General features: G+C 36.2%; 1 protein-coding gene across 1 annotated transcript in view; it reads left to right on the top strand.

The window, feature by feature from the left end:
- HDAC9 (histone deacetylase 9) overlaps window positions 1–26795 on the top strand; it is an 830046-nt gene that overhangs the window by 751268 nt on the left and 51983 nt on the right. The window contains exon 21 of the mRNA XM_069462244.1: window positions 81–199. Coding sequence (XP_069318345.1) covers window positions 81–199 — 119 coding nt within the window. The remainder of the gene's footprint in view (window positions 1–80; window positions 200–26795) is intronic.

Below are 26795 nucleotides of genomic sequence, written 5' to 3'. Positions count from 1 at the left end.
GTGCCAAGTCGTTTTCACTGAACAATTTTTAAAGGTATTCGCCATTCCCAAGTGTGACTGGCTGCCTTTTTACTGTGCAGGACCATCGTGAAGCCTGTGGCCAAAGAATTTGATCCGGACATGGTCCTAGTGTCCGCTGGATTTGATGCATTAGAAGGCCACACCCCTCCTCTAGGGGGGTACAAAGTGACAGCAAAATGTAAGTATCTCGTTCAGGACGTTATGAAATGGTATGATGTCATAACATGTTTTAGGTCTTTAAGGTAGACAATACCTTTTACATGTGTCCAATTAACTTGGGTGAGACATTTGAAAAAGATTCAGATGGTGTTTATTGCTCCTTCAGATTCATGTCTCTGTAGAAATTGGCCTTTAAGAAAAACAAAGTTAAATAGTTTCTTTTGGTGGACATGGCAGGACCTTTCAGAAACTTTATGCTTTTCAGGAGTCCTGTTTTGCATTTAGAGGCAGAAGTGATAGGGCTTCTGTTTAAAATATGCTGAATGACTTGAGAGGTCGTGAGTCTAGAAAAGCTACTGGGCTTTTTGCAAGGATTATGGAAGTCCCTGTTTTTATTCCATTGTACAGAAGGTAAAAACAGCTATTTGTCAATAATGTTGTGCTCTTCCAGGTTTAAATGCAGAAGTGTAATTCCACTTGCTCAGAGGGTCCGCACATGTCTATAGGCAACCCTCAGGATCTCTACTGGTCTTCTGTTGTGCTGCAAAGAGGAACATTTTGGCTGTGTTCCTTAGCAACTGGACACCAAAGAAGAGATGAATTTTGTGTTATAGTGCATTTGAATAACATAACCTAATAGAATCTGGCTAGAAAGAAACTTTTTTTTAGGATAATTTCCTTGCTCGCTGAGTGTGAAAACAAGGCATATATATATATAGTCCACACATATAGATGTATGTTGGCACTATAAATGTCTATTGAAAAAAAAAAAGAAGAAAAAAGGTAAAATTACACAAAGAATAGATCCCACAATTATATAATTTAGGAGGAGTTGAAAAGCAAACAGCACAAAAACCATCCAAATAGTTTTAAGTGGGAGAGATGAGTTTGGAGCAAATTTACTGTATTAATTTGAAAAAAAAAAAAAAGCAACAAAGAAACAGCATCATGCCAACCTTTGTTTTTAGTTGGCTTCTCATGAGAGAGCGTTTTCTGCATTCTAATTGTTCCAGTAACATTGTTAGGTAGTAGCTATTTTTAACATCCATTATTTACCCAGGATTCTTGGTGCCTTGTTGTCTATTAAAAACATATTAACAAGCAACTCCACAAAGAAAAACAGAGCAAAATAAGTCACAATTTTGGTAAAATTGAATAGAGAGGTGTTTGCTCATATCAAATGTCTTTATGATTCTTTGTTCTTCTTCATGGAACTCCACTCAAATGGAAGTCAGCATTTCCACCAGAGATAAACTGAATTTGGATCAAGACTGGTGAATAGTTTAGTCAAAACAGAGAAGAAAAAGATTGTATACCAAATTGAGATAAAGCCAAACAACATAAAACTCATGGAGGGCAAAGAGGGGAATTTAGAAAAGGTGTTTCTTGCCATTAAATCCAAGAATCTCCCTCAGGAGCGAGGAACATTTATGTTTGGGTCTTTCTCCTTGCCAAGAGGGCAGGTTTTAACAAGTCCAGTTCTCAGAATTAGCTGGTAGGGATTAATCCTTTTGTCACTTGTTATTTTCATTTTTGACCAAATCAATTTCAAATCTCAAGTGTCATCTTGAAAGGTAGAATAGCAAGTAGTAGTAGCATAATTTATTTTGGTCACAGGTATAAGAGCTATGGGTTCTCTCACTTTTAGCTTTGGAACAATGCAAAAAGATCGTTAATATATTTTTATCCATTCATACATATTGTTATCTACTTGAGGGGGAACTCTTCATTATTTTTTATCACAGAATAAGTTTGTCTACAACCTGTTCAACTCCTCTCCTCTCACTCCCAGCCTCTCCCTGTCTGTCTCTTCTCTTATATATCTTTTCTCCTCAAGAGACCTTATTCTCTCGTTAGGTACCTATTTCCTAAGAAAAGCAAACAGACATAAGTTTTAAGTAATATCATTGACCTTTTGTTGAGTATTTCCAATATAATAAGGAAAAAATATCCAAGGAGGGGAAACGATCTTAGAATCCAAATAGAGTATAGTAGAGGCTGTTTAAAACAGTTCACATGTCTCATAGACAAGGAAATGAATTTATTTTACCATCTAAAATAACTGGGGTTAAAACCAAAGTGTGTACCCTGAGTTTGTATTTAGATTAAATTGCACGAGGCATTTACTGGATTTTTCCCATTAAAAAGAAGAGACAAAGGTTTCATAAAATGCATGAGAATAGAAAATTCAGATGTACACTGCAGAGGCCACATTGGTGCCTAAGACCCTTAACTCCATAAACATCGTCAGTGATAGACACTGAATAGTCCTGTGATGCTTAAATGAGAAACAAGAAAGCCTCATGTCTGGCCAACTGTTTATATCATCTCATGTAGACCTGAGTTTGCCAGCTATATCATCTAGGGATGCTGTCACGTTAACTGGGTAGAAACTGGGATTATTGGACAGCTCTATAGCTATTCCCCAGATAGCTCACCACTGGGTCTCTTTGTTTGCTTTCTAACCCCCTGGGAGATGCATTTATATTGATTTGGTCTGAAAGTTCTGGACAGGCGATTAATATTGGGCCTTCACTGTCCTATGTCAGATACCATCTTCCATCTGGGAGGAGTCTCAAAATGAAGTTAGAAATGGGCCAAAACTAAAGTAAAAAGTAGATAGAAGATACAAAACCAAATTCGTCTCCCAATGTTTTCAAATTCTGGCAAAACTCATCTCTGCTCTAAGTAGAACATTTGATGATTTTAGAGAGTAGTTTTGAGGATACTACCACAGCAGAGATGCTAAAATTATATTTTCTTAGCACATTGAATCAATCTTTTAAAATAATTTTGTTTGCTATCTCTGAAAGGAAAAGAGAAGTCCAGTAAAAACAGCTAGGGTTTTTGTTTGTTTTTAAACATCTAATTAGCTACCTGATTAAAAAAAGTAAAAGGTTGGTGCTGTGACAAATGTCTCAGTCCAAATATAGAGGAGATTTAAAATTAAAAGTGATTCTTGGCCGGGCGCGGTGGCTCACGCCTGTAATCCTAGCTCTCTGGGAGGCCGAGGCGGGTGGATCGCTTGAGGTCAGGAGTTCGAGACCAGCCTGAGCAAGAGCGAGACCCCGTCTCTACTAAAAATAGAAAGAAATTATATGGACAACTAAAAATCTATATAGAAAAAAAAAAAAAAATTAGCCAGGCATAGTGGCGCATGCCTGTAGTCCCAGCTACTCGGGAGGCTGAGGCAGTAGGATCGCTTAAGCCGAGGAGTCTGAGGTTGCTATGAGCTAAGCTGACGCCACGGCACTCACTCTAGCCTGGGCAACAAAGTGAGACTCTGTCTCAACAACAAAAAAAAAAAAAAAAAAAAAAAAAAGTGATTCTTAGCTAGTGATATTTTTCATTCTTCTTCTCGTCTCTCATTTCTTTATAAAGTGTTCTCTGCTGTGAAACTACAACAAAACTATTGGGATTGATTTTGCTAAAGTTTTAAATAAATGATCTGAATTACTTATTTAGAATCTGTGCTGTTCTTTCAATTAAGGATTGGGGTAAAACCCAATATGAAAGGAATAAATAACTTTGTGACCTGCTCTAAACCCAACATCAAACTCTACCTTGAAGTTATCAGTTTATCTTGCTAAATATTCCGATTTAGATCTAATTGTCTTCAGGTTACAGTTTAAGAAGGTTGTCATGACAACTAAGTGCCATGTTCAAACAATAAAATTGATTCACCATATCACAGCACCCCCTGGCTTTACAGTGCTGTTAACATTTTAAAAAAGGGTTCCTTAGTTCAAATTCATTTTACCGCAAAATATATTTTTCTTCCTTTTCAACACATGTAAACATCCTCTACTTTCATTGGTGTCAGACAGTGAATTCATATGTGCAAATTGCTTTTATCATGTGAATAAGAATGTTCCTTTCTTTGGAATAATACAAAAAGCATTGTGAGATCATAGCCAGGTCTGATAAAAAATATGTCCTTTATAAACATATAAAATATGTTCCTTTAACAAACATTTTACAGTCCTTGTGATAGAAACCATTCCCCTCAGTAAATACACAAGTGTTATTTTGACAAGGAAAGAAGAGCTAATAGTTGAAGTCAGGGGGGGAATCAAATAACATACCTTAAAGTCTTGAATTACCTTTGATAACCTCTTTGATAGAAAGTTGTATTCCTTTTTAGTGAGTCTCTCATTCTTTTTTTTCTCCCTGTTAATGTCTGTATGACAAGTAGAAAACATCGTTTAGGGGCAGAATATACCTGTATAAATGAATTCGTATGAATTGTGAGTTATCCTTGGGGAAATACAAAGATTCCTGATTAATCAATCCTTCAAAAGTACACTTAAGCACTAATTCAATCAACAAATAAGTGCCAAGAGGCAAGTTTTATTGAATATATGTGGCTACATTGTCTACATTATCTGTTAATAATGCATGTATATGCTTCATCTCTGGTGCATCTATATACACAAGGCACAAGGGTATGCAGCTCAAAATGCCCTCCAGGTGTACATTTTATTTGCCCACAGAACTGAGTATAGATTGAGCCAGAATTGAGTGTATTTTGGTGGAGCTGACTTCCTTTTTCTTGTTTTTTTCTCACTGATGACTCTAGACTTCCCTGAAAACGTCCATGGCTCTGCTAAGTCTCTTTCTCCACATTATCAAAATCTATAAAGAACCTGATCACATTTACTTAAGTGTTTTATTTATTACCTGATTAGAATTTTTAAAATAAGTGTATTTCAGCTAATGTAATAGTTCTGTTTGGTAGTTGCATCTTTTATGATTTATCTGTAATTGGGAAAGCACTGCCTTGCCTTCTCATAATAGAATTTCAGGCCCCCCAAAAAACAGATATGGAAGAAAAGAGTGTTTGGAAGACACCTACCAGATACCACTTCGTGAAGGGTCATCCTTAAAATTCTCTCTTCTAGCTACCATCAGATTAGCCTCTTTTACAGATTTCTGTTCTATGCTTTCAGAAACTGGCCCAGGGCCTGGCACGTTGCCTAAATGGCATTTTTTAAATGAGTAAAGCTAAAATGAACCCGTGACTTTTTAAGTAGGTCAGATGCTTTCTTCCACTATACTTGATGTTACTTGAATTAGGATTTCATGATTTTTTCCTCTTTTTTTGTCATTGCTACCCTCCCATCACTGCCAATTCTATAGGTTTTAGACAACATGTATCTTCTATAATATTTGAATTAACAAAAACTTGTATTTATAAAATTTATTTCTGAAAATTATCACTTGTTTAATATTTCCCTTTAATAGAAATAGAATTGAAAAGAATATAAGCATTAAATAAGGAAGTCATGGTTTTTTTGTAAGAGTGGACCTTGGGCAAAAGTGCTGAGTTCCAGCTGTTAACACCTGCTAGAATCGACTGTGTATGATAAACTCATTTCATCTCTGCTCAAAAAAGCAGGACAGTGGGAGATGATTAAATCTTTTAAATATTAAATTTGAAATAAATATGAAGAATTAAAGGAAAGTACAGAATAGCTCATTTTGGTGTGATAAGATCTGTGTTCAAATCTCAACTATGTCCCTCACTGATTTTGTAATCAAGTTAGTTTCTTTTTTTTTTTTTTTTTTTTTTTTTTTTTGAGACAGAGTCTCACTCTGTTGCCCAGGCTAGAGTGAGTGCCGTGGCGTCAGCCTAGCTCACAGCAACCTCAAACTCCTGAGCTCAAGTGATCCTCCTGTCTCAGCCTCCCGAGTAGCTGGGACTACAGGCATGCACCACCATGCCCGGCTAATTTTTTTCTATATATATTTTTAGCTGTCCATATAATTTCTTTCTATTTTTAGTAGAGATGGGGTCTCGCTCTTGCTCAGGCTGGTCTCGAACTCCTGAGCTCAAACGATCCGCCCACCTCGGCCTCCCAGAGTGCTAGGATTACAGGCGTGAGCCACCGCGCCCGGCCAAGTTAGTTTCTTAATCAACAAAAAAAAGGTGGGGGGGAAAGGGAGATAATAATTTTACCAAAACCAGATGTAAAAATTACTAATTATTGTGAGTTAATAGTTCTGAATCTTATTGTCAATATCATTTCAATAATGCTAAATATTCAATCAAAGCCTGAGTATTCAGATGATGTATTTGAACACAAATATACAACACATATTTTATAACTTGTTTGAAGATATTTTAGATTCTGTTTTTAACACAATGGAAAGAGGATGGCCAGAAATCTCTGGAAGTAACCCAGGATTCTAGGTAAATTGTAAGTGTATTGTCCATTTAATTAAAAGTTAGTTTAGCAAGAGCAGTGCCAGCTTCACATTTCTATAGCTGTATGTCTTCCTACTTTGTAATAAATACAAGGGCAATCAGAAGAAGTGGTGATGTTTTTAAAAGAAAATAAAGCATTATTATTTTGTAATGAGGATACCTCAGTCCTTACCTGCGTAAAAACTGTGCATTTTCTCTTGGTATATTGGAGTGTGCTCTGCTCTTGACATTATTAGTATGTGGATGCAGAAAAAATGATCCAGTGATGCTTTTTTGAGCAATTGAACTATCTGAAACACAGTTAAGAATCAGAAGAAACTCCTCAACAAAATACTACCAAACCAAATTTGACAGCGCATGAAAAGGGTCATTCACTATGACCAAGTAGGATTTATCCCGTGATGCAAGGGTGGTTCAACATAGGCAAATCAATAAATTTGATAAAATACATTAACAAAATGAGGGACAAAAACCATATGATCACCTCAGTCAATGCAGAAAAGGCATTTAACAAATTCAGTGTCCTTTCATAATAAAAGCTCTCAACAAATTAGATCTAGAAGGAACGTACCTCATACAATAAAGAACATAGGCACTACATTCCTGAGTTTGAAAGCACAGCCTTGTTGTCCAGCAGATAAGGTCATAATTCTGGCCTGGGCTCTCAGATTGACCACAGGAATGTCACCCAACCTCTTGGAAATTTTTTTCTTTACTGGAAAGTGAACATCAGTTTCATCCTGGCGGTGTTATCATTCATGATAGAATAATAATACCTGCTGGCAATCATTGAGTGTTTATTCTGTGCTAGGCATGCTTCTTTGCATTATCTCATTTCATTTTTACGATTAAATAAAATAACACATATAATATCTTTTTTACATTTTCATATTATTATTATTGTCTTGGATTTTCTTATTTCTCTGAAATCAGTAAAACAATTAGCAGTCATTCAAATTTCTAATTTTAGAAAAAATGACAGAAAAGTTAAGTGACTTGCTTAAATTCCAGAGCTGAAGAATAACAAAACCATAGCCTGATCTAATGTCTCTTGATTTTCCCCTTCATATACTTTTCACTAAGTTTAGTGGGTTATTAAAAATATCCCAAATAAATGAGTAGAGTTTTTAATTACTATAAAAGCTTATTCTAAATTGTGAAAATATAAAAAAAGAAAATTTTTCCAACAATGAGTTATTTAAACAAAAAATTTCCGGGTCACCAAATTAAGTAGAGATTTTCTAATATATTACTAATTTTCAGACCATGTTCCCTATTTTTCATGGTGCATTCTGCACAAGAACTAAAGAGTATCTTTGGCTCAAAATTAATTCCTACAAACCAGTATGTCTCTCTGTTATGTTCTCAAGCAAGTACAGGGGCCCCTGCAAAGACAGGGGGAAGTGGGTTTGTAAGACATTTATGTATGTGTGCAATATAATTACTATATATATTTAACAGCTAACATAAGGAAGGAAGATAAGAAGAAAAAAAATTGGCATAGAAAAAAATAACAAATCTTAAGATTTGGAAATGATTTTATTTCCAATGAAAACCAAAAGATTTATTCAAGTTAATGAATGCTCCGTATTTCACTGTCACCCTGCATTCATTGTCTCTCTCAATTGCCTGTTTGCTTATATTATATGACAATTCGGATATCAAATCGTATTAATACAAGAGTATTTTCCATCTGCAGTGTTTAGTTACTGATGTCGCAAAACAATCCTTAAGCTAGGATGACTACTGTTTAACTTTGAAGAGCAAAATTACTATAACTATAATATAACTAGGGTCAGATCATAGTTGCTTATAAAAAGACAATACATAAGCAGAATTTGCCTCAAACGAGGATGCTGCCTGAAACTGTGCAATGAAATGTGTGCATTTCACCGATACTAAGATGCACTTTTTCATATCTTGACATGTTTGAAATTGGATGTCTCTTACATTTGATGCCATTTCATTGAGAGATTGGCCATTTTGAAAAGTTTCATTGTGGTATATAAAGTAATGGTCATAATTATTTTGTGCCATGACTGACAGCATCTTAGATTCAATGAAATATACTATTTTACTCTTTGAGATATTTAAAAAATCCTAGCCAAAGTTTATACTAATATTATAGCTTAGATTTCCATTTTATATTTTCTTTCCAGACTTCCAGTGATTAAATAAAATCCCGAGAAGGCACAAGTTAAAATAAACAAAAAACCTATCAGGGAAAAATTTTAAATAATTTACTGTGACTTTGCTTTTAGCTCAGACAATAATTGTTCTTCCTTGGCCTGAAATCTCCATGACATAGGCACCATACCTTTATTTATTTATTTATTTATTGAGACTAGGTCTTGCTTTCTCACCCGGGCTGGAGTACAATGGCCTGATCATAACTCACTGTAACCTCGAACTCCTGGACTCAAGCAATCCTCGGACTTCAGCCTCCCAGGTAGCTAGGACTACAAGGACACACCACCATGCCTGGCTAATTTTTTTAAAAAATTTTTGTAGGGATAGAGTCTCACTATGTTGCCCAGTCTGGTCTCTAACTCCTGGTCTCAAGGTATCCTCTGGCCTTGGCCTCCCAAAATGCTGGGATTTCAGATGTGAGGCACTGCACCCAGCCCTCCGATTCTTTGTTAGGATGATGACTATAAGTAAAATAATTGATTCATTTTACAAATGAAATCAACATGAGAAAGAACCAGTTAGTCAAATGATTTTCTAAGTGATGTCATGGGTTGGTACCCGTAGTGTAAGTGTATGGGCCCACTTGTGACCAAGAATCATCTACTAGCATGTGTGTGGCTAAGGAAGTAATCAAAGAAATGATAAGGAATGAATGTGTACCCTCTACCTGTAGGGAGTTCTCCTCACACTACTTGCATAGGCTGGAGAGTCACTATGGACTCGTACAGTGGTTTCCACACTAGTTGGCACTGGCATTATCTGGGGGGCTGGTTATGCATGCTGGGCCCCATTCCTAAAACTTCTGATTCAGTAGGTCCGGAGTGGGGCCAGCAATTTGCATTTCCAACAAGTTCTCAGGTGATGCTGATAGTCTTGGTCTAGGGGCCACATTTTGAGAACCACTGGGCTATTGAAATACACAAAAAGGACACGGGATTTGGAGTGATTAATCTGCAGTTTGGATCTGATTGACCACCAAATAACTCACTTTTCTGTATCTTGCTGTTCTTGTTTCTCAGAAAGAAATAACACAAATTATGTATGTTTTGGCTAAATATAGGAAGGAATATTATGAGAATCAAATGAGGTAATGAACTTGAAAAATGCTTCACAAAATGTGACACTACATATAATAAGGTATCAATCATATATCCATGAAATTTGGGGATATTGTTGTTTTTATTGACATAACCTGGGGTCAGAAATCATGTCAAAATACTTTTGCAATCATATATTGAAAATCAATATTAAGTATTTAGTTATATTAAAATGTTTAACATTTTTGAGTATTTTAAAACATCTGAGATATTTAGTTATTTTTGTTGTTTTTTATAGGGAGTTCCAAATATCTCTTGGGCTCCATATATCTCTTCCTCTTCCTAGCCCCTTTCCAACAGAACCTCCAGCCTTATCCCAATGGACACTGAGACTTATGGGCCACAGATAAGTTACCAGAAATTTCAGTGATTCTCATACCACTAGCTCTTACAATTCCTGAAAGTAATAGATATTTAGCCTCCTCTACTCAACATTTCTCCTGATAATTTAGGACCAAGAATAAATTCCATGGACTTCCTCTTTTCTCTTGGCCCAAGTAACCTGTTATGTGGTACAGTGCCAAAAACTCTGCCTGATTCCTTGGTAGGAAGAGCTCTGTAGAAATGAGCTTTCTCTTGATCTCAGAATATTTTTGTGTTTTCAATAAACAACACAAAAAAGTGACAGGATAGAGATAAATAATTTTCTTCCAAGTTGTTTTTAAAATGCAAACCTTCTTTTAAAGTAGCATCCTCATTTCATCTCCCAGCTTCACCTTATCCCCAGATCTTAGTACCAGCTTGTTCCATAAGAAATTGTGTGGCTCAAGCCAGATTATAAACTCTTATCTCTCTCCTCCTATGACCTCTTCATATTTTTAATGTGTAGAGTTTTGCAATCTGAATGAGTCACCTGTGTAAAAGAGATAGTTATTTTAGTGATGGAAGTGAAAGGAGTCCCTGGGATTATGAAATATGAATTTTGTAAATCTCTGCTTTGTTTGCTGCATGTTTTTGCAATGTTCAGCCTTTTTTCAGGAAAGACTTAATGTTTAGTCATATTTAACAATATGATCTACAGAGAAGATCTTTATTCTCTGTTGTTTTCCTTTTTTCTCTACCTTGGTATAATTTGTCTATAAGCTGGAAAAACTACCCATTTCAGAAGTTATTTATCCAAACCTGTTGACCATCTGTGGCAGATCACCCCTCTGACTAATATTCTTTTACTGCAACTGCAATACAGTGTATACTTCTTACCACACATGACCTGTCTCCACACTCCACCCCACCTGGTCCTCTTCTGCCCTCCCTTCGTTCACTATTCTGCAGCCTGGCACATCCTGCCATTTGTCCAACAGACCAGACTCAGGTAAGGGGCTTTGCATGGGAAGATCTTTCTGTCTGGAACTCTGTCCCCCCACCCCAGTGTTAATTGGGCTATCTTCTTAGCTCACCTGTCACCTTCTCAGATCACTTTTCCGCACTAGTGCATCTCCCCTCCTCCAGACATTCTCCATCACTTTCCCTAATCCCTTTTTTCTAAAATTATGCTATTTGAAGCTGCTGTGTCTTGTTAGCTACCAAGTGTCCCAGAGACTGAAACATCACTCCAGTTGTTGTACAGGCTCCAAAGATATTTATTGACTTTTATTTATTGAATGACTATTCTCTTTAAAAAAAAAATCAGAGACCTATTTTAAAATGTATTCAAGTTCTATTAAGTCAATCTATTTTTTTTCTTTTACTTGAAAAGTTTGGGGCATAGTTGTATATTCAAGATGTTGTCCTAATAAGCATCCATGTTGTACCACATTTGTTGCTATGAGAAAGAAAAGAAAAGAAAGAAGGAAGAAAGAAAGAAAGAGGGAAAAAGGAAGGAAGGAAGGAAGGAAAGAAGGATGGAAGGAAGGATAGTGAAGAAAGGGAAAGAAAGGAAAAGAAAGAAAGAAAGGAACCATCCTGCCAGGTAGTATTAGGCAGTGGTTCAAAAAGCAGGCTCCGCAGTGTAACTTTCTAGGACCAACACGTGGCTCTGCCACTTTTCTAATTGTGTGACCTGGGGCAACTTACTTTACCTTTTAGTAGGCCTCATATGCAAATCAGACTGTCTATCTCATAGGTTTGTGAAGATTAAATACCACAGCCCATTTAAAACATCTTGACCTAAAGACTGACATTTAGCAAACACTCAACTAAATATTAGCCAATATTATATAGTCTTAACATTTTCATGTGCCTCAAAATTGCTCTGGATTATAACAAGTTTAAAGCATGCATAGCATATTGCTCTTATACATTGGAGTTGAACAGTTCTGGATCTATGTCTTAGTAACAGGATAGATTCATAGCTATCTGACTTTTAAATGCTTCAAACTAACTGAAAGATAAAGACTCTAATAATGAGCAAAAGTGCACAATGCATGAGTGGTAGAGTTTTGGAGATCTGTTTTGGACCGTTTGGGAGACTTTTGGTGATCTGGGCATGGAATGACTCTCCCAGACTTCCATAGAACAGGGAGGCAGTCTAGCTAGCCAAGCACATATAGATATACAGGCGGATGATATTTGGGACATATAACAAACTTCATTTAGGAAGCATTTCCATAAACATCTCAAAGATTTTCTTATACAGAGAAAAAAACTTCATGTTGCTCAAGATAAAAACAAGGAATAAAACTGAAGGAGCATTTCTATTTGTGGTTGGGATTATACCACAGCCCTTGTGATTGGTTACCTTTTCAAAAGCAGATGTTTTAAACTATAAAATAAGGAAATTCACTACAGTATAACATAGGAAATATTTATTTTTGAGACACAATATAGATATTTATCTTGGATAGTACCGTGATATAAAGTTTAAATGCAGATAAAAAATAGAAAGATAAAAAGAGAGGCAGAGCTAGTGATGCAAAAACAGAGGGAAGCCCCGAGAGATTAGACAATTAGGCTGAGATAGCGTACTCAGGATTGAGTTTATTTGGCCAACTCTTACTTAACTCCAACAGTACAGGCTATTTGGGCGAGCATCTCTGATCTGGGTTTCATAGCACATATTTGTGCACTATATAAAATCCAGCTGTCTCATTTAGAATTGCTTATCTCAGATTCAAAATGAGTTGCCAGCTCTGTTCATTTATTTGCAGTTTTCTGGATCTACTATAAACAGTTTTCTCAGATGTTGTTATTTTTAGTCAAAGATTTCTCCCCACAGCACTGTCCTTATACACAATATTTCCTTCCTGTTTTAGGGTAATCATCTAAATAAGGAGAGTCCCTAGAATCGCTTTATTGCCCAAGTAGCCAGCAGAGGGAATCATTTATTAAATGTAGCTAATTTCAGTAACTGACAGGCATATGAAGTGCCCAAAGAAAACAGGAGTGTCAGGCTGCTTGGTATGGTTCCAGGAAGGTCATCTACTTTAAGAGCTGCATTTTATTAAGGATCGTGATGGTTATTGGAACTTTTCCTGTTGTTTTACTCAGTAGTCTCTGGGGAACTATTTGGCACTAGGGTGCAAAATGAGATCAGCAATCAGGAGGACACCACTGCAGGCACTTGAAGAGTAAATCATTGAGTACCAGACTTAATAGCTAGGCAGTACCAGGTCAAAGTAATAGCCCAAGGATGTTGGTGAGCCTGGCTTCTTACTCTTTCGCAGATGCCTAGGGCCCTAGCTCCTTGCATGACTGCCTGCAGAGGTAGTGTTAGGGGAACGTCAGTGGCAATCAGCTCAATTAGCTCTTGATCCCAATAGAATGGATCACCAAAGTGTTGCAAGTTTTATCAACTGGAAGTTGAAAACTCCTATATTGGCCACATCTATATATCTAGGACCACCTTCCACAAAGGACAGACACACTAGTGTCAGTCTGGCAGGGCTTTGGATGAGTGGATCCATCCCCCCTAGAGATGGGTAGAGCATGCCCAGCTGATCTATTTGATGACTCCTGGATAAATGAAGAAAAAAACTTGAAGAGCAAAATAAGTACTTACTTGCAACCAAAGCCACAATTTCCACCTACAATTCTCTTAGCTCTGATTACTCCTTTCACTCCCATGTGACAATCAAAAAAAGAATGGAAAGGAATAGGGGAAATGGTGAACATTAGGAGAGTGTTTTACAGGAAACACAAGCAACTTTCTAGTCCTCATTAAGACACTAAGTATCTGTTTAAAGAATTAATGTCTTCAGTTTTCATCTAGTAAGTGAAGTATTTGGACCAATTCATGCAATAGTTTAAAAATCTTTATGTACAATAGCAAAAGCTGCCAGCATTTAATAAGTGCTTATAATCTAGAGTAAGCACATTACATTTACTATTTAATTTTTAGTGCAATGCTATAAGATTAGCAATATTACCATAATCCCCATTTCTTAGATGAGGAAACTAAAGCATAAAAAAGAAACAGCCAAATTTATGAAACATCTAGAGCTGAGATTCATAGGTGGTTTGGCTTCAGAAGTGGTAGAAAAAATTTTCTACCTATATATCAGAAATTGACCTTGAAAACAAGGAGAGGCTGTCTCTCTCTTTCTCTGCTATTTCTGCTGTTTTTCCTTCTTTCCTGGAAGGTCATATTGTGTATGGAGAGTGTAAATATCTTTACCAGGAGAACTTGGGCCCTGCTCTGCAAAGACTGAGAGTTAAACTTTGATGCCTATATACATATTCTCTCATGATGCTTTTTTAAAGAATATAAAAAGAGGAATACTAAGTGAGAAAAGGAGAAGGATTGCACAGAAATAAATTCAGAAAGTTCAGGAAGGTGTATTTGTTTTTGTCCCAGACATTCAATGCTGTTAAATCTTCTCCATGTAAGATTGGTAAAACTTCTTTCTTGATGGAGAGATGAGATTTATAGTCTCATGGTAGTTATTATTGAGTTTAAAGAGCCTCAGTTTATGTCAGATCTTTTTTTGTTTTGTTTTCCTCCTAGGCTGTTATTTTTTGCTTCTCTTATTTTGCTTTTCTTCTGAAGCTGAGTGTTGGCAGCCTATACAGGGTTTCAAGTACGTAAAAAGAATGAAAAAAATTGGAACCCTAAATTCCTTAGTCATTAAGGGAATGACAACAGACAAATAAGCAAAGGCCTTCATATCTAGGGCTTGCTCCCTGTATCCTTGCCTTTCTTTTCATATTGATAGTGATAGTGGTGTCAGAAGTCGGAGAGAAAGTTGCATCCTCTAAATAACTGAGTGATTATCTGCAAAACCAAGTTACCTGCTCTGGGTAACAACATGTAGTTGTGTAGTTTGTAATTCACATAATGGGCTGCAGGGTGAATGTGAACTAAAAAACCTTTGCTCCCTTCCTCAATCAAATACCATGGCCCGGGCAATGTTCAACCAGAGAAATGAAGCCAGAGAGAAAAGAAAGTGATTAATTCAATCCACAGGTATACATTGAGCACCTGCTGTGTGCCTGATGATGTTGTAGGTGCTGGAGTTACATCAGTCTGAACAAGTCAAAACTCCCTGTTCTTATGGAGCTTATTTTTAAACTGTGCTGGTAAAGTGGTATGCACTGGTCACATGTGGTTATTTTATTTTGAACTTACTTAAACTATATATTCCAAATGCTCAAAAGCCGAGTGTAGTCAGCGGCTACCACATTGGACAGTGCAGATACAGAACATTTGCATCATTGCAGAAAGTTCTTTTGAAGAGCATTGTCTGGTGGTTAAAGCCTAAATAAAATAAATAAGTAAACATAAAGTATGTTAGGACGTGATATGCTATTAAAATAAAATTAAAGTACGAAAAGGGTCAGGTTATGCTGGGAGAAGAGAGGTTTGCAATTTTAAAGAGACTGATGAGAAATGGCCTCACTGACAAATGACATTTGAATGAAGACCTAAAAGTGAAGATGCAGCAAGCTGTGAAACCATCATAGGGAAGAGCATTCTAGGTATAGGGAACAGCAAGGGCCAAAACCCTGAGGCAGGACCAAGCCTAGAGAGCTCAAGGAAGAGGGAGGCAAGTATGAGGTGGAATGATCAAGAGAAAAGAGTGATAGAAGTGGTGAGTAGTAGTCTTATTCTGATTTATTTTAAACGAATCAGATCTGGAGTAAGAAAGAATGGGGATAGGAATGGAGTAAAGAATTACTCCAGGGTTTTGGGTCTGGGCACCAGATAGGAAGAAGTTGCTAGTAACTGAAACCAGCACTTTCATTATTGCAACAGGAAAGATGCAGAAGCAGGTATGAGCTGATGGTCAGGTGTTCAGCTTGTACATGTTAGATTTGAAATGTTTCTTAGACATCCAAGTAGAGCTCTTGAGGAGGCAATTAGATATAGGCACTTTGAATTCAGAACAGAAGTCAAAGCAAATAATATAAATGTGGTTGTTATCAGCATGTAGACAGTATTTAAAGCCATAAGCCCATAAGAGCTCACCCAGGGAACAAGTGTAGGTGGAGAAGGCATTTAAGGACTGAGGCTTGGGACACTCCAATATCATGACATTGGAGCCATGAGGAGGAACCCGATGGAACCAGATGAACAGAGGCTGATTTTCACCAGCCATTTGCTGTCCTGGAACCCAGTTGAGGCAAGCAGTTCCAAGAGGAGCGCACCATCAGTCCATTGAATGTTGATGGGTCAAGTAAGATGAGAACTGACCATTCGATTTGAAAACATGGAGGCCACTACTGAGCTTGGAAATCAGGGGTTTGGTGAGTTAGAAGCCTAATTAGAAGAGACAATTGGAGGAAAGGAATTGTAGACTGCACATATAGACTGCTCCTCTTTTGAGGAATTTTGCTCTAAACAAGAGCAGATAAATGGAGCAGTAGGTGGAGGGAGGAGAGGGGCTGAATGAGTATACAAAATATAATTGTAGTATTAATAAAATAACAGCATATTTATGTGATGTGGGTAGTAATCTAGTACAAAGGGAAAATTGATGATGCTATAGAGAGAGGAGAGAATTGGTGTAGAAATGTCCTTGAATTTGTGAAAGGAATGAGCTCTAGTGCACAAATAGAAGGTTTGGCCTTAGACACAAGAGAATTTATCCATAGTAACAGTAAGAAAAGCAGAATACTTCAGTCCAGATGCTGGCAGGTGGTGGATGTCATGGTGGGAGACTTATGAAGTGTACTTCTGATTGACTTTTTCCTCAATGAAATAGGAATTAAGGTCACTGAAATCACTGATCACTGAGAATTAGAAAGGGGAAGAAAATTTTGAAAGTTTGAAAACAGAAGAGAAGATATGATATAATTAACTAGGAGAGTGGCAAAGGGAATCTACAAGGGGAAAGTGGCTTGGCACAACTTTGAAGGCCTATGTAAATTTCATGGGCATCACTTTACAGTGAGAACCGTTGGCATATCTATATCACTTTCACCAACCACATTCAGCGATAAGGCCCAGGGCCCAGTAGGTGGAGAATTGTGTGTAACCAGTGTTGAGTTAGAGTGAAAGTGGCAAGGAAGTGATTATCTGATGTACTAAGAGTTTTAAACTGGGTGAAAAGGGAAGTGAGAAAATGAGCATAAGAGAAATGAAAAGTTGGTAGGATCAATGGATTGCAGATCCCAGAATGTTGCAGTTGTAGCAGTAGAGAAAGTTGAAAAAAAGAGGTGATAAGAAGACAGCAGGATACTTGGAATTGATATTATGGAAGGGTTCTAATTTTTGCTGATGAAAGGGACCAGGGCACTATTACAAGAGTGAGTCACTGAATTCTATTCTAAAGATCAATGAAAGGAGTCACTTTAAATATTTTACTAGGTCAAGGTCCACCTCCTCTGAATAAGAGTGTTATCTCTTCACAAAAGAAGAAAATTTTTTGTTCCTGCCCAACCAGGGACACCAAAAAAAAAAAAAAAGAAGAAGAAAATTTGGGGGAAAATACAATTGGTTAATTCTTAAATTTAAAACAATAGAGCAGCAGCACATTTCATCAAATAGATCTCTTTGGCCTTCTGTTCTTTTATGAAGCTAGACAGGTGGAGTTTACATTTGATCTGAGGCTTAAGCTTCTTGTTCTACACAGTCTCCAAGCATTTCCTGCTTAGGGACTTCAAATAAAAGCATAGTAACAATAAGGTGTTATTGAATTATGCTTAGCCACTTTTTTTTACTGAATATATTTCCAAAAGTGTGAGATTGGCAGTATCCTAAGAATGGATTCTGTACTCCTTGACTATATAAGCATGTAGGAAACATCAGCTTATTTGGATAGTTAGGAAACCTCAAAAAGGAGCAGGTAAAGGTTTCATTAGCGTAAAAGGGAAAAATCTAAAGAAGATACTTTTTCTAATGTGTAGGAAATTCTAAATGTTATGTATGAAGGAAGGCAATATTTGATGAAATACAATCAGTTGATATTTAAACTTAAATTTTACTTTTTGTTTGTTTCCAAAAATAAATGAACAAATATTTATATTTATTCTTGAGATGAAAATGTGGAAATATTTCTGCTTACTGATTTGAAGATTTATTGTCATGCAATGATGCACAAAAAATCGAGAATGGACAAATTGCTTTATTTTATGACCCAAGAAAAATATGCATATGTTCTCCAACTTTACGGTGACTTTGATAAAGCACTCAATTTGGTCGGGCAGGATTCATTCACCATTACCTTTAAAAACACAAGGTAGAAACTTATCTTCATTAAGTGCCACTGCATGTCTGGCACCACATAACTAACCGGAGAATTCAGTAGCTTGGGATCCATGGGATGCCTCAAGTTCAAAGGGAAAAGAGACATTCTGTTAGGTGTTGTATTTCACTGATGCTGTTAGAACTGCCCAGGCCCCCCTTAAGTGTTTTCTTTTTCAATCTTGAAGCACAATCTTCTTTCATGAATAACGCAAAGCATAATAAAACCCAATGTCAGACCAAATAATTTTCACAATGTGTTATAAGATTTTATTTTTAGATATAAAGTTCTTTCTTTTTGTCCAACAGTCATTTTGTTAATGATGATGACAACAGGTCACATACCACCCTGAGGACCTGGCTTGTTAAAAAAGCAAGGACATTGCCTCTGATCCACTTCTTTCACACTGCAAATTCTACTATTGAAAGTTTTACTGCAAAGGATGTCTATAGAGAAATCATGAAGGTAGATAAATTAAACTCAAACTTGTCCAATAAGAAAAATCCATTATCCATTTCTGAGACCATAAACATGAATGGAGAAAAATAAGATTTTTTGAACTACCTCTGCACACAAAGACATTGTAGAAGTTTTAGCAACGTGAGTTGGTTCAATCCAAAAAAATGCAAATGCCAATTTCTTCTTTCTATCATAGTTTAAAACCACGACTTACATCTTCCTTGAATGTACCTAAACTTGTTTTCACTAACATTTTCTATTTAAAAATAAATGAAATTGTGGAAAAATACTGCTGAACAAAATCTTGTCCAATGGAATTGTTCAGAAATGGCTTCTGTGATCTTTTTCTATGTATTTACTTATAACAGATTGTCATTAATAAATGTACATCTGACGTAAAGAAAAACTTGGCTGCCATTTGAGGAAAAAGTCATAAAGCCTCCAAATTATCACCAGGTGAATAATTCCTAAAAATCTAAACAATGATCAAAGACTTGGAAGAATTTATGATTTGTCAAAACTCTAAAACTTTACACTTTTTTCTTTCTTTTCTTAGAATATATCCATAAAATAATAGACAACTATCACATGACTCCTAAAATGCAATTTACCACAAATTGTTTAATGGATGCTGTATGGGGGCTTCTGATTCTTATTGTTTGCCCTGCTACCTTTTTCTGCAGAATATGAAATAATCAAATTTGTAGGTCACATTCTATATGACCATGTTTTACTGGAGAAGCTCTGGCTAAATTGCTTGATTTGGCAGCCTAAAGGGTGAGTGATGGGCTGTAATTCTCTCTATAATATTTCTAGAATTAGTCTCTATTTAAATTTTTTATTTGCTATTCATTTGATGTGTTCAATAGGTATAATGAAATTTTAGAAGTGGTTATAAAACAAATGTTACATTTTCCCCATCCAAATGCCCTTTTGAAATTTGATGGTTTTTTTTAAACATTGTTCCCTCATTCCAGCTAAAGGTCTTTGCTACCAGGGAACCATGCACGGATCTAATGCTTTTAAAAGATCATGTCCCTGTGTGGTCTTTCTAGAGTCTAGACACAGCTTTTTACTGTCATTCTTAAAATGTTACCTGTGAAGTAATCTTTTCAGGAACAAAGAAGGATAATAGCAAGTACATTTTTGTATGTACAGAAATTAGTAAAGCATATTTCATACATTTCTTTAAATCATCTCTGTTGGACCATGAACTTATACATGGCTACTGACCTTATAAAGTACCATTTTAGACATTTCTTGGTAGAACTAGTTCTTAATTATTGAATCATTCATTGAATTCTTTGTTTCATTTCAAAACATTTTGTATTTAACATATTATAAGCATTCATGGTCTGTTAAGAGAGAGAACTATGACAATATAGATGTAAAATACTTATAATAACCTATGGAAACACAGATGAAGAAGTAGATCAGTTTAACTGGTTGGGGAAAGATCTCACTGACAAGGTAACTTGAGTGTGACATAAAAAGATGAGTGGTACTTAGCCAAATGGAACAGACAGCTAAGAGAATTCCACATAAATGGAAATAACCTTCTAAAAGCATATTGCATTTTCAGAAAAATAATGAGTGACCTCGTGTAGATAGTGTTTGAAGTGTGCAAAGGAGAGTGATTAAGTGAACACATTATTTCTGAAGGAATTTCCTGTGACCACAAAACAAAGTGAGTTTTAGTGAGAAATATTGAGGGAGGCAGCATCTCATTTTATCTAAGTTAAAAATTCACAGAAAGACTGTGTACCTCTATGTATGTATGTATGAGCATAAGTCCATCTGTCCATCATCAATCTACTTATGTTGGAATTCATATTCACAACATCTGAATGGAAAAAAGAGAATAAGACATTTTTCTGGCAAAAAAAAAAATAAGTCTGATTTATTTGATCGATGTGACAAAGAAGATTAGCATTGCCAATTAGATTGCATGGTGGACATTTTCCATAAATTGAATAAGATGAATTCAGAGGTCCGATATTTTGAGGAAATATTTTTAAATCACTTACACAATATTTTTAAAAGTTCATCTTTTAAAAAAATACTGACTCAGAAAAACATTAGACATCCCCTTAAAATATGAAAGAAGGTGTATAGTTTTTCAAATTCTGTTGAGATTATGCTACCAAAAAAATATGAAGATTGCTGAGTTAGGAAGTTATCGCATAGGGAAAGTTTCCAAAGTATGGCTTAAGTTTTGAAGTCTCCACTAAGCAAACTGTCATTAATGAAAAATCATGTTTTAATCTTAGGATGTATTTGCTATGATTTCACTGATTGAAAACATAACTTTTGGATGAGATATAGACTGTTCTTGGAATCAGAATGCTAATTGGATGTCATATCAATAGAGGGCACTTTCTCTGTATTGCTTAGATTTGATGTGAGCTCCTATGTGATAAATAGCAATCAGTATGGTATGACTGAGTTTAATCACCTGGTGCACTGGTATCACTTTTTCTCATAGTTACCCACTCTCCCTACACCTGAACATGAACTTGATTCCTTCTTTTTCACTATCTTTACTGATATTCATGAGGCTTCTGACAGCCTAGGCTAGATTGTGTTAACGATATTGACAGGATGGAAGACTGTCAACCACCAATAGCAAGTTACAACTAACTTTGTATCAAATAAATCATACTTAAAAAGATACAAATTTTAATCGTTTGGTTTAGTCCAATTAAAATTAACAGTATTTTAATTATTTCTTTAGAAGACATGATGGCTAACTTACCTTATGAAATAATTAATATGAATGTATTGGGTTAATGATACAGTATTTAAAATCAATGTATCTATAAGCCTTGAATTATTCAATGTAATTTGTCATCTAACAAGCAGTGTGGGTAAGGACATATCCACATTAATCATATCTAACTTTTAGCAAGCTGCATACTGCCCATGACCTCACACATTAAAAACAATTTTATCTTGGGTATGAATATACTAAGAGAAATTCAAGTTTCTGTTTCTTATTTCCAGATCTCAAAAATTGAGAATGTATGTTTTCTGTAATGCAGTATTCTCTGAAAGAGGTGATAGTACACACACAACTACCTGAAAGATGACAGAAGGAGTCTTTTGTATATGGATTTCAAACGAGGAGTTTCTCTAATTAAAAAACAAACAAACAAAAAAAAAAAAACTGGTCACACAATACACTCAGAACAAAACAAAGAATTCCATGAGCACAGCATTCCAGAGGTTTTTCTCCTGTCCAAAGCATGTGTGGATACACACTTGAGTTTTGCTTTAATTGTTATAGTCTTACTCTCAAGTCTGCAAAAACAACTCAAATACCCCAACACACACACACACACACACACACACACGCACGCACCTTTACCTCTTCTCATTATTTAGAGATCAAAGATAAATGAACTTAAAATATGTATCCTCAGGATTGGAAATGCTCCACGGTGCTGACACCAGTAAGCATGCAATGTACTTGATCCTGGGATGGTGTGAAAACGATGAGTTAGCCGACTGAAGAACAGATGGGCCCTAATCACCCCATGTGGCTAAACACACAAATGCTAACCTCAGAGACGCCTTACCTTTGCCCTGTCTGTCCCCTCTAGGCTAGTCCTGTTATATTAAGGGTTATTGCCTTTTTGGCCCTCCCTGCAATCAGCTTTTGAAGTCCATGGCCAAGAAGCAGTGTGAGAATACCATTATGAGAGAGGTGTTTGCTTAAAGACATAGTCCGGACAAGATCCCATGGACCCCTTGATAGTCTAGCAGGGAACCACAAACTTTAGCCAATATCTTCTAATCCCCTGAGGTTTCAGAACTGCCCACCATAAAAACATAATGGGCTGTTTATCTGAGCAGCCAAGAGATAACATCTTAAAGTTACAATCTGGGTTAGAGACTGGTGACATGAAGCAGTAAGAGCTACGAATACCACTCCTGCCCTGGGAAAAGCACCATGTGAATAGTCCAGTGTATAGATACCACTGGATGCTCCTTTCTCATGCTAATGAGAGCCACAACTTTCCCAACGTTTTTCTGTTAAATAAGTTAAATATACTTGGGAAGAAACGGATGGACCACGCCCCTTACTCCATTTGCATGCTTTATACTCTTTTTGAAGTTTGGTACTATGTTAGGAAATATTCCCACTGGCACAATCAAGTGAATATTTGTGGCACATTTGGACTTCTTTTCAAAGATTGCTTAAGTTCTGTGACATTAATCATGATCGTCTAATAAAACGCTACAGAGATTCCCAACAAGATGCTTTATTCCCAGGGCTCCAATACTGCAACAGATCAGATTCTCTCTCTTTCTCCCTGACCCCTGCGTGTGCTCTCTCTCTCTCTCTCTCTCTCCACACACACACACATATATATATATATATACACACACACACATATACATACACACAAACACACACACACACACATATATATATATATATAAATATGTGTGAGAAAAAATGTATTTTCTCTTGTGATTCTTTGACTCTCTGCTAGGACAGGATTAAAATATCTCAAAGTTTAAAAAAAAAAAAAATTCTTTTTCTCCAAAGGCCTGTTATTTGTGTGCATTGCTGACATTAGGAGAAAGAAAAGGTAGATTTGATATTTAAACTGCATCGATTGAATGCATAATATAGTGGAGATTTTACAACTGTTTGTTTCTAGTGAGCCTGTTTGTTATTATCAGTCAACTGGTAGAATCCAATGCCTGTAGGGGATCCCTCCTCAACAGATGAAGCTTGGTGATTACAGATAGTGATCAAATTAACCGCATAATTGCTAGATGCCTTCTCATTGGATAGAATGAGTATTTCAGCATTTATAAATACGTCCATAAACCAACTATGTTTCAACCAACCTGGCTCCTTTTAACCATTTCCTGAACATTCAATAGAATCGTTTGCATAACCAATCTTATTGAATCATAAAAGTAGTTTCCATATATCAGTCCAATATTTTTAATTTAATCTTTTTCATGTTCAGATCTGCATATGTACGTTTCTAATCTATCGTATTTAACAAGTAGCTTTCTTTTTCATTTCTCCCAGGGGTACGTCATATTATTTTATGCCAGATTCAATTTAGTCGCAAGCTTTACCTGGTCTTACCTACTTTATTTTCTTCTACCCTTTCCATAGCTCTGTAAAGTAGCAGAGGAAAAGTTACACATAAAATTGCCCTGAAATGTGTAGAAATGGCTTCAGTCACAAACTGCATTGTGCTATGCAGTAAAGCTGCCCTCCTGGGCTATTGCTCCTAGAGGCTGAAGCCTCTGAACTAATCTCAGGGACAATATTCTCCATCCCAAACAGTGTTCTTTAAGGATGACTAGAAAGTGAAATGTCTGCCCTGGTTGGAAGTGTGCACTAACGCTGCTTTCTCTTACAACTTACAAACATTTTATTGACTTTAAGGATTTGATTAATCAAATCCTAGTGGAGGTCATTCTCACTCCTGGGGCTGTTTAGTAAAATATGGATTAGGGCAAAGCCCTTTAATGTGTCCTTAGGAGAGTCATCACGGTGAGCTCCGCAGAGCGGTGAGGGGAAATGAACAGTCTCCAGAAGACGGCTTTTAGACAAAAAGGAGGAGAAAAATGAGGCTTTGGCAGGAAAAATTCCCTGCATTTGAAGCAAAACTATGAAAGAAAAGTATGTCAGTAAAAAGATTTCCCCAAAGATTTGTTTGGAATAGAATTTTCAATATAATGAAGATAAAGCAGCTTTTGAGAACCCCCTCTAACAATATTTCATTTCTAATAGAATTGCTTATGAGCAACTGAAACAATTGACAAGGGCAGGGAGAAGTGATTGAATGAACTACATCGCTGAAATAAATAAAAATATGTTTACTTCAGTTAGATATCTTGTTGAATTTCCTAGAATATAATTATTTTGCTAAGTAATCAAATGAGCATATAAACAAAAGAGGAACATTTTTGATTTTAGCAGCTGAGGAATAGAAAATGTTGGGAAAAAGAAATTTCCCACTATTTATAAGTGAAACATGGCTCTACCCTACAAGTACGAGCTTTCTGATTGCAGGACTCTCACTGGTCTCATTCCTTTGAGTGTTTCCTAACAAGTGTAATCATCTACAATAACAGCATTTATTTACGTATGGTATTATGGTAAGGGTTGAGCAAAACAAATTGTGCAGAGATAACTCCCTGCCTGGTAGGAAAGGTCAGTCTGATATTATAAAATTTGACACAAAGTTATTCAGGGGACTATGAGCACATATATTCAGCAATTTTCTTGTGTGAGCTATTTGCAAACAATTTGCATGCTCAGGCCAGAGAATAAGCGTATTGATAAGAGTAGGAGAAAGGGAATGCTTTGAGAATTAATGGAATTTCAACCTGATAGTTAATTATAGCAAGGGCTGTGGGACTAGACAAACCTGCATTTGGGCTTTGACTGGCCCTCTGATTAGCAGTGACATGATTTTGGTGAGTTTTTAATTTTCCTGAACTCCAGTTTCCTCATTTGTAAAACGGATAACAAATGTACTTTATTCATAGTTCATATAAAATACTTGCCTGGTGCCTAAGCGTTGGTAAATGTTAGACCAAAATCAGTTAATCAGCAATAATCCTTTTAAGCTTTAATCCATTTTCAACTTTCTTGATTTCTTTACTACATATTCTTCCTCTTGCCAATCTTTCATAGACCTCCAGTGGAATTTCCTCTCACTTTCCGAGGACATCTATAGAGTTTCTGTTTTTAGCTTCCCTAATTTTCTTTTTTACCATTATCTCACTGGCTGCCAGTGTTTGACCATGAAAAGATGAGTTTTCATATCCTTGCAGAAAATGTTAACAGTTTTCTTATCCTTTTTGCCTGTTATTTACTTGCATGTCTTCGGTATCTTTCTGCCAAACACTCTTATTTATTCTACCCACATTTTAAGCTAAGCCCCGATAAAACGGAGCTGCTATTCCATTCCTAAGATCTCTTTTTCCTTTCGTTGTCAGTCACCATTAGGCGAGAATGTACCATTTGGCTCACTCTGTCTTGGGATCTTTGTAGTCAAGTATGCTGTTCCCTCTATTTTATCAATCTGGAGTCACTTTAATGTTCCAGATGGAATTGGAGCCAGATACCTCATATTCTATTCACCTCCACATGACCTTTACACAACTGGCAACGGATCTAGGAGCAGAATAATGCTAGCTACGATTGGGAACAGAGATTCTGCTGAAAGTCTGTAGTTTCAATAGTCATAATTACAATAGGCACCATTCCTATCTGTCCAAAAACACCCAACAATTGGAACAAATGTGAGCTTTAAAATACTTGGATAAAGACATGTATTTCCCTGATTTCTTTTAAGTATATATATTTGACTTTCTGCTTTAGTGAAAAGTAATTTATTGAAATAGTAAGGTTTACTTTCTACTTTACATACCCATGCAATAAAAGTAGAAGATAATTATGAAAGACTCTTTTTTTACTATATCAAAAAGGGAGGAGGAGCCAGTGCAGCTCACAAGTGGAAGAATTCACAGTGCAGCTATGATGGTCAGGACACCATGTTGCCACTGTGATGATGGTAAAGTGTAATTAACACAAAATGTGCTCTTAATCCTCATGAAGGTTAAAATTTATTTGGAAGAACAAAGAAATATGTAGCAGGAATAAATTTGCTCTAAAACCTTTGGATTCATGAAGTATTTCACTGGTTTATTTATTATTTGAGCTGCTACTTGCTAGATCCTCAACATAAGTTTATGGGGAAACTTCTAACCATCCCCATCTCTTGTTAACCTCTCATGACACCATGAAAATCTCTCTTATTGCTCATCCCTCCATCTTTGTGCTGTAGTAAACCATGACCTTGCCTTATTTGTCTTACTGGCCTGCAGGCATTTGAATGTTTAATTTTTTTTTTTTTACAGAGTATGTAGATATACATTAAGCCCACATTGTCCCTTAGAAGCTAGATAAGCTATATTCAAAGCTCCTTTCCATTAATGTTGGAAAGTCCGTTTTTTTCTCCCTAAGATTATGCAAGAGTCTAGGGTTGAGATGGTGAGAATAGTGACATATTTATAGTTTTATGAATGTTGTAGTTCTGTGCACCTGCTTTCTAT

This window comes from Eulemur rufifrons, chromosome 29 (assembly GCF_041146395.1).
Source record: "Eulemur rufifrons isolate Redbay chromosome 29, OSU_ERuf_1, whole genome shotgun sequence".
NCBI lineage: Eukaryota > Metazoa > Chordata > Mammalia > Primates > Lemuridae > Eulemur > Eulemur rufifrons.
The sequence above is the reverse complement of the archived record's forward strand: the minus strand, read 5'-3'. Positions and strand labels throughout refer to the sequence as shown.